This window comes from Alosa pseudoharengus, unplaced genomic scaffold (genome assembly GCF_046254945.1).
Source record: "Alosa pseudoharengus isolate Yale_2024_CS ecotype anadromous, Long Island Sound unplaced genomic scaffold, YU_APseudo_1.1 YU_APseudo_1.1_scf_3, whole genome shotgun sequence".
Classification (NCBI taxonomy): domain Eukaryota; kingdom Metazoa; phylum Chordata; class Actinopteri; order Clupeiformes; family Clupeidae; genus Alosa; species Alosa pseudoharengus.
This window is the reverse complement of record NW_027468718.1, coordinates 22,298,916-22,307,157: the sequence shown is the minus strand read 5'-3', so window position 1 is coordinate 22,307,157 and position 8,242 is coordinate 22,298,916. Positions and strand designations below refer to the sequence as shown.

Genomic DNA, 8,242 nt, shown 5'->3' with positions numbered 1-8,242 from the left:
GCAGCCTCAGTGCTGTCAGAGAGTGCCTTACATTTCACTTTAAAGGACATGTATTATAATGAAATAAATTATGTATTATAATGAAAGGTATTACACATCAAAGTCACAATGAAGTAAAAACACTGGTTGTTTATATTGGATTGGCAAAAATATCATTTGGCAACATGTTTTTATTTCTGTGAATGTCATTTAGCCTACACTCAACTAGCTGTCAGTGACTAAATTTCAGTGTCGTTTTTTTTACGACCATATCATTTTCTTAAGGCACCACTATTAATTTGACATTACAAATTGTTCTGCCCTGCTCTACCGTCACATGTTAAAATATTATAGCTGATGCAAAGTAGATGAGATGGCCTAAACACACTGTAATTTAGCTTACAGCTCCACTTCAGGCCCATAATTATAACACAGAGCTTGTGAAATAAAATAACAAAACAAATCATGTTAACAGGTGCCTGTCCGTGCTAGACCCTCTCTGGGCGAAGTTCTAAAAAAATCTCTATTTGTTTAGCCTTAGCTTCAGGCAAGACTAGATCTGGTGTAGTCTTTCAGACTTCAAGGAACCAGATCGGTACTAAAGAGGACCCCTCTGGCAGGCCTGATATCCATCCCTTAACACTTTGTTACTGTCTAAGGTTTGCCTTGTCGCCGGTATTTACCCTCCTAGGGTATCATGTCTTTGCTGAATTTACACGCATTTCTCTAGTCAGGCTGTCCTTTGATCCCACCCGCATTTTAAGACACGTCAGGGACTGGAGCACATAATCTGTGTTGAAATATATACAAATTAACAAACCCCCAAATGTTATTCTGTTCATTTGAAACCACACATTGAAATAGACAACCACATGAAAGCATGTGAGCCGCTTTGTAGATTAAGCTTGTTCCTCTTAGACAAAAATTGGGTCAGATGGTTTCATTATCCAGTTTTACAGTTTGCAATCATCATTGTTTTGTTTTTTCTTTGGCTTTAGGCCTGACATGCTCTACTGGTGATAATATACTATGACCTCGTAAATGTATATGAAAAGCAAACCAATCACCATTGGCCTCAGCTGCCAATAAACCTTATCTGGTGTCATCTGGATCATTGTCTGTCTTATCTGTGCATACTAAAGAGGGACTGGTCTGCCATAGCATTGTAGGGGGCCTAACTTCTCCAATGAGAGCTACTCTGGACATATGGGAGGTTTAGGGCCACAGTGAGAAGGTGAAAGGCAGTGAGCAGCTATCCCTTTCAGGGCCTTCTGTCACTAGATCTCCTGTCTTCTGCCCTCCTGCTGCCCACATAACAATGGCTGCTACTGAGGCATCAGAGACTGCAGTATGGTGGAGCATGTGCGGGTCAATAAACAAACAGAAGTGTTGAAGCTGTGGATTTATCTCAATATTGGTGTATGATATAAAGTACAAATGGAGATAGAATGGGTACTACTGTAGATGGTTTGTTTGCTGCTGGCTTAGATGTTGACAAAGTCAGAATTGAAAGAATTTTTTTTTTTTCTTTTTTAGAAAATCTGTCCATCTAGCTAACCTTTGCTATCAGATCTCCTGCAGTTCCTGTCAATAAAAAAGGCGCCAGTGGCTGACTCTGCTGTTGCACAGCAAACCACAATTTAGACGTTAGGAAAAGGAAAGGGAACCATGTTGCAGTTATCACAGGGTGGCACAAAACCCTTCCTTGTAAGGCATGATGTTACACTCTCTTCATCTATGGGCACTGAGCCAGCAGTAACTGAAGGCAAATGTCACAATTCCTATTGGCTCTCCTCCCTCCTATATTCACTACTACAGTGAGCACATGAAGTATAGAAGTGAAGTCACGCTGGGATGCGCAAAGCGTGTCAACAGGGCACCAATGTTCTCTGTCAAACCGCTGGCTTCCTGTGGTCTATGTTGTATGTCATGTCCCCAATCAGAGATCACACATGACGAGGGCAGGGCCATGTTTGTTTACTCCAACCACGCAGTGTTACATAACTAAAGGACTTTCACTGTTGACATCCTCCTGTTGTACAGTGCACGGCACGCAATATTAACGCAATAGTTAATGTGATTTTGTGAAGGGGCCCATGCCTAAACATGAATTTAATCATAATATGCACTTACATGCACTGACACAATTATGAACTGTGACTCTGAAAAGCACTCCCAGTAGTAGAGAGTGTACGTGTTGTGTCAAAGTGGCTGTCCACTGAAGTCTAGTGAACTGGAACAAATGAACTGATCATTGTCGTGTTGAAATCCCCCAGTCCAGAGAGAGAGAGACAGTCAGTCTTGGAGAGTATATTCCACAAAAAAAGGTAGCTGAATGAGCTCATAGTGAATCTTGACATGCCGTGACTAAAGTGGGCAGCCAAAGACCATTTTCAGGGCTAGAAGTGTCGCCCCACGCCCAAGTAGGAAGTGCTGAAAGGTGCCTCCAAAGATAAGGCAGACCTTTGTCCTTAAAGACCTCTTTTGTTGCGCTCATACATCTAAACTGTATATTCTCATATTGTTGCATTCAAATATACATTCTGCATTTTTTTTTCCTTTCCATAGAAGCGGAATTCACATATTCAGGCATATGTAGTGCTGGACAGATCCTTTGATACCTAATTCCTTTTCAATCTGCAAAAATCATTTTGGGCCGTTCTGATGAGGACCTTTGAAAGGTGGCTTGGTGGAGCAGCATTAAGGGCCAACACAAATAAGGAGACTCTCCCTATCCGGGAGCTTTCACACGTGTGAGGAACAGCCAGCCCTCACCCACAACTGAGCAGACCATTACCAAATCAGGGCTATGCAAGATAGCATCATGGGAGTCCTCTCCAATAAAGATTAGTGCATTCCAAAACAAATATTAAGAGTGCCTATGTGTTTGAACACGTTACATCTGGGAATACCTCAAAGACGTCAAGTGTCCATGCCTCTCAGTTGATGTTAATGTACAAACTGAAAAAGAAAAGTTGAATAACAGAACTATACTATTTTAACCACAAGATAAACTCATTAATCCTTTGCCCTTTTCATGTGCTGCAAAATGTAATGCCTGCACTAAATGCTTTCAGCAACCCTTTCACTTTTCAGGTAGGCTGCTCACAGATCAAAAGCCAGCAAACCTTGAAAACTGTTTCTCAAGATAGGATAATAATGCACCGCATCCCTCTTATAAATTCACACAAAGCCTTCTTTTGTTGTTGAGTAGTTGAGTGATTATACAGTCTGGATAGGATAACACCGCCACTGAGCCTCCAAGTACTTTTTCAAATAGCAGAGAGGGAAGCCCCTGCATCTGGCCCCATTCATCTTCCTCCGTGTCCATATTTTTACATAAACCCACCTGGGCATTTTTTTAATGTGTTGTGAAACTGTTTTTGTATGGTCTCCTTTAAGTCTGAGTTCAGACTTGAAAGCGTGCCATCTTGACTCTATGAAGGAGGAGTATGAGGAGAGTGTGTGTGCATGTGTTGGTGGGGGAGGGAAAACTTTCCATTTAGATGCAGTTTTTTCCAGCTCAATTAAATACCCATACTTGACTTGAGAGGTGCTCTTAACACATTTGACTTAGTAGTAGTAGTCTAAGTGGCATGTGTCTTTTGTGCGCTGGCTGCAAATGCTGCAATCTTCCGCTTGGTCTCTTTTTTCATTGACAGAAGATTTGGGAAGAAGCCAAAGTACAAAAACACAAGAAGAGGTACAAACCCCCTAGGTGGATGTCTTTGTGTTGGGCATCATAATTAGTTGTTCGTTTGAGGAAAACAAAGACACTTAACACACAAACAGTAAAAACCAGTCAAACTGACAAATGGAAAGATAATGCATCTCACCCCTGAATTGGCATCTGCATGAATGGAGGGCCTAAAAAAGATGTCCAGGTCAACATGAAAACAATGTAGGTGAGAGTAATCCCTGACCAGTTCTTGGAGAGGTAATCTGTGATAATCTGTGGAATAAATGGATTAAAGTCCATTATTTGTTTTTTAAGAATGCAGACGGAAGAAATAACAGGCAAAGGGACTGAGACACGAAAACAGAAGACACAGTGAGAATGTCATCTCCTTCTTTAAACATATGTGGATGGATTATTTTACAATTCCACAACACTTTTAACCCAAATGCAATGTTTTACAGACTTGTGATCAGACTCCAGCAAAGACTTTGAGTTTGGGTCGAATATTGTATATATTTTGTTTTTGTGCAGAACAGATTTGAAAATATAAAATGCTTTTATGGAATGAAACATTCTTCAGTATTCCCATCTGATGATGTGCAGCATAAGTGTCTCATACTTTGCTTGCAGAATCCAAGATATTCTCCATGACTGCAAACACAATCAAAATGTGTAGAATCAATTGTTTCTTGCAGAGGAAGTAACGGTCAACCATGAACAGGGCTGCATCACCGCCCATGGTTCTGTATCCTTCTACAGCCCCTGTTATCATTAAATCACTTAATTTAAGGCCTAAAAGACTATCGATTTGGTAGTGATTTATAGTGCACAAAATAATAGAGTTGTGTGTCAATATGTTAGTCATTTCCCAGAGCATTGGGATCTGATCACATCATCTCATAATACAGGAAAACAAGGATGACAGGCTAAACAGCCAAGCTTGGACAACTGATTGGTTGGCTGATTGGTTCCCTTGCCAGTAGTCAACACACAGCACACAATTTCTGAAAGGCACCAATGTAGGCACCTTTGCTGACTTCATTTGCAGTAGTAAATTGTGGTTTCTGTTTCAAAAGAGCACTTCCTCTTTGTCATATATTCAGCTGCTGATTGGCTCTTTCTAGTTCAAATTTTCAGATGAAAGAGGCTGAGCTGATATGGTGAGTTCAGGGCAGGTAGCTCTGGGTTACTGCTCATGTTAAAAAAGTGGAGTGGACACACACTGACAAACTTCTGCTTAGCCCATGCACAAGCCAATTGTTCAAGTGTGTAATTTGTGAAGCAGCTCATGCAAACAAGAAATGGGCATGATAAATTTTATATTTCTGTATAATCTCAGAAAAACGTGCTATTTGTGTTTCAGGACTGTCTCAGAGTCAGACTGGTCACCAAGGCAGCTCAGCAGACCTTATCAAATAAGCATCAGCATGAGCGTGCTTGTTGTTGCCTAAACACAACAGTCAGAAGTTATATTATAGCCATGTTGAATTTCACCACAATGATATTCAAGTCTATCATTTAACTTTGATACCGAGCAGTGATCAGAGCTCCAGCCTTTTTAACACCAGCAGCAGTATGGGATACTGACTGTGTCCGTTACAAACGACTCTGACATATAAGAGGTGGAGCCTGGAGCGCCTCCCTCCTCAAGACGCGCTTATATTTAACATGATCCGCAGACAACGTGTCGGCAATTTTACCTGTGTGCTCCTAAACAGTTGCTGCGGTCTGTTTCACGTCTCAGGGACTAAAGTAAATTTGAAGATGGAAGAGGGATTCCATTACGTAAGTGAAAGTTTGAGGCAATTTATGTGTTTTAAGCGAAATAGGCTACTTGTGCAACCCACAATAAGTAGCCTAAATCAAAGTTTGAACAGTGTTGAACACATTAATTAGGCTGGATCTACGAACTTTTAAAATGTTATTTTCATAGTCTGTTGCCATTTAGATTGCAAGTAAGAAACATATTCTATAAGTACAAATTTTCGTTCACTAAATGACAACTTCTGATTTCCTTTGCAGACCTATGTGTTCAATATGAACGACTTCAACAACTCCGAAGAAGGGTCGGGGGATATGGACGACTATGATGAGCTCTGTGAAGGAGCGCTCAACAATGACTTCCAGAAAATCTTCCTTCCAATCGTGTACGGAATAATTTTCGTCCTCGGCATCGTCGGAAATGGGCTTGTGATTGTTGTGATGGGCTACCAGAAGAAGTCGTCCAACATGACTGATAAATACCGCGTCCACCTCTCTGTGGCTGATATGTTGTTTGTGCTCTCGTTGCCCTTTTGGGCAGTTGATGTGGCGAGCAGTTGGTACTTCGGTAGATTTCTCTGTGTTGCTGTGCACATGATCTACACTGTTAACCTGTACAGCAGCGTGCTGATCTTGGCTTTTATTAGCCTGGACAGATACCTGGCCGTTGTTAAAGCGACTAACAGCCTGTCCACCAGAAAACTTCTTGCAGAGCGCATTATTTACATCGGCGTGTGGCTACCTGCTGCGCTGCTCACTGTGCCTGACCTGGTGTTTGCGAGAGCAGAAGAGAGGGGCAGCAGAACTTTCTGCGAACGCGTCTACCCTTTGGAGGGCAACGTGATTTGGATGGCTGTGTTTCGTTTCCAGCAAATTCTGGTTGGATTTGTGCTGCCCGGACTTATCATCTTCACCTGCTACTACATCATAATTTCACGACTCTCTCAGGGTTCCAAAGGACAGACGCTGAAGAGGAAGGCTCTGAAGACCACAGTCATCCTCATTGTTTGCTTCTTCTTTTGCTGGCTCCCGTACTGCATTGGCATCTTTGTGGACACTCTCTCCCAGCTCAATGTCATCGGCGGCAACTGTGGGCTGATGCAGGGCCTTCAGAAGTGGATTCCCATCTCAGAAGTGCTGGCTTACTTCCACTGTTGTCTGAATCCAATTCTGTATGCGTTCCTTGGGGTAAAATTCAAGAAATCCGCCCGGAACACACTCAACAGCAGATCCAGTCACAAGATTCTGACCAAAAAGAGAGGAATTATCTCATCAGTATCCACAGAATCAGAATCCTCCAGTGTCCTTTCCAGTTAATGAACAAACACAGTTTTTTATATGTAGATTTTTAAAGACATTTGAAAAAGCAGACAGTCCTCATTTTTGTACACAATTGTTACTTGAAAAAAAAAAGATTTAGTTTAAATTGTCATTTCAGATTAGTACTTTTGTATACACCTTGAGTTTGGCCTCTGCTGATGAATGACTAATTGTGTATTTAAACAGCTTTATTTTTTATGCTCTGAATCATGTGAGCCACTGCTTGTAAATGTTTGTGTATAGTTTGCTTGCCGTTATGTAGGCACTTAATTGCTTTGAGAGGTTATTTATTGTTGTGGTAGCTTACACTGTTTTCTTGTCATTGCATTGATTTGTTGAGTGTTTTGTTAATATAATGTTCATAATAAACCATGAGTGTTTTTAAAACATGAAACATGACTCCCCTTGTTTTTTTCCCTCGACCCACTGGGAAAGTCAGATTTGGGTAGGGCGGGGGATGGGATGCGCTAAGGGTAGAGGAGGTCTGTCAAGTAAACAGCTCCACCTGACTTAAGGACTCACTTTCCATACAGGGGCTCTACAAATTCAAGAACATCTGCTCATTTAAATAAGAAAAAGACATAGTTAGCACTCAATAAACCACTCAGGCTTGTGGCATGAGCCAGTGGATGATAACATGCATGATTTACGCATTTTACTTGAAGATTTCACAACCAATGGAAAATAAAAATACATGAAGGTAGTAACTTTGTTATAGGGTTGGTGTATGGGAATATACTAAGTCAGAGCTTAAGTTAGCAAGCAGTGATAATCGAATCGTTGCTAGTTGTGTCCCACTGAGTAATCATATCCTATAAGTACCATTATCATGTCAAGCAATGTTAAAGGTAGTCAAGTGCCTTTAGTTCATGGAGCCAGACCAGTAGGCTAGAAGGGACCAGATGAAGCCAGGGGTTCATTTGTAAATGTGGTGGAATGGTCCTCCCATTACCATGAAAAAGTTGTACCATTGAGATCATTGAGCTCAGCTGAGTCTAGCCCATTGCCCCGTAAGCACCATTTGAGAACCCATATGTGTGCCAAATGGAGCTCCTCACCCCAGCCCAACTACTACCACCAAACACATCTAATCACAGTTCGTTTCAAAGTTCTGCACAATCCAATAGTCAAAGGATTTCACATTGATAGTACATTTAGGCTATGGCCACACACGGTCACATGGTCTCATTTCATTCATTTAATATAGTTCTGAACAATTGAGTGTTTTAAAATACTTTCCCTCAGATAAATTGAAATAAACTTCTTTCAATGCAAAAACAACCCCCTTAAACAGCACACCTGCTGCAATGACTGACAAAAGCAATAATGGAAAATTCAATGCATTAGTGTTCTGGACCAATCTCCTATATTTTATGGTTGGGAAATGAGCCCAGGAAGGCAGTTTCCTGCCACAGGACATCATGGGAGAAATGACCTGTGAAACTATTTAATGGTCTTGTCACACAAAATATACATTTCTTTAAAAGCATGTTAAACTTCTAT

General features: G+C 41.2%; 1 protein-coding gene across 1 annotated transcript; it reads left to right on the top strand.

The window, feature by feature from the left end:
• The first annotated feature begins 5,332 nt into the window (after window positions 1–5,332).
• On the top strand, window positions 5,333–7,133 carry cxcr4b (chemokine (C-X-C motif), receptor 4b). Its single transcript, XM_076263585.1, has 2 exons — window positions 5,333–5,443; window positions 5,681–7,133. Exons 1-2 carry the CDS (start codon window positions 5,423–5,425, stop codon window positions 6,734–6,736), a joined length of 1,077 nt encoding a protein of 358 aa, XP_076119700.1. The 5' UTR covers window positions 5,333–5,422; the 3' UTR covers window positions 6,737–7,133.
• The last annotated feature ends 1,109 nt before the right edge of the window (window positions 7,134–8,242 follow it).

Excerpts from the sequence above, each read along its gene's own strand:
- cxcr4b (XM_076263585.1), top strand. The coding sequence starts at position 5,423 with ATGGAAGAGGGATTCCATTAC. Across the intron at positions 5,444-5,680 it reads TGGAAGAGGGATTCCATTAC|ACCTATGTGTTCAATATGAA; the intron begins GTAAGTGAAAGT and ends TTTCCTTTGCAG.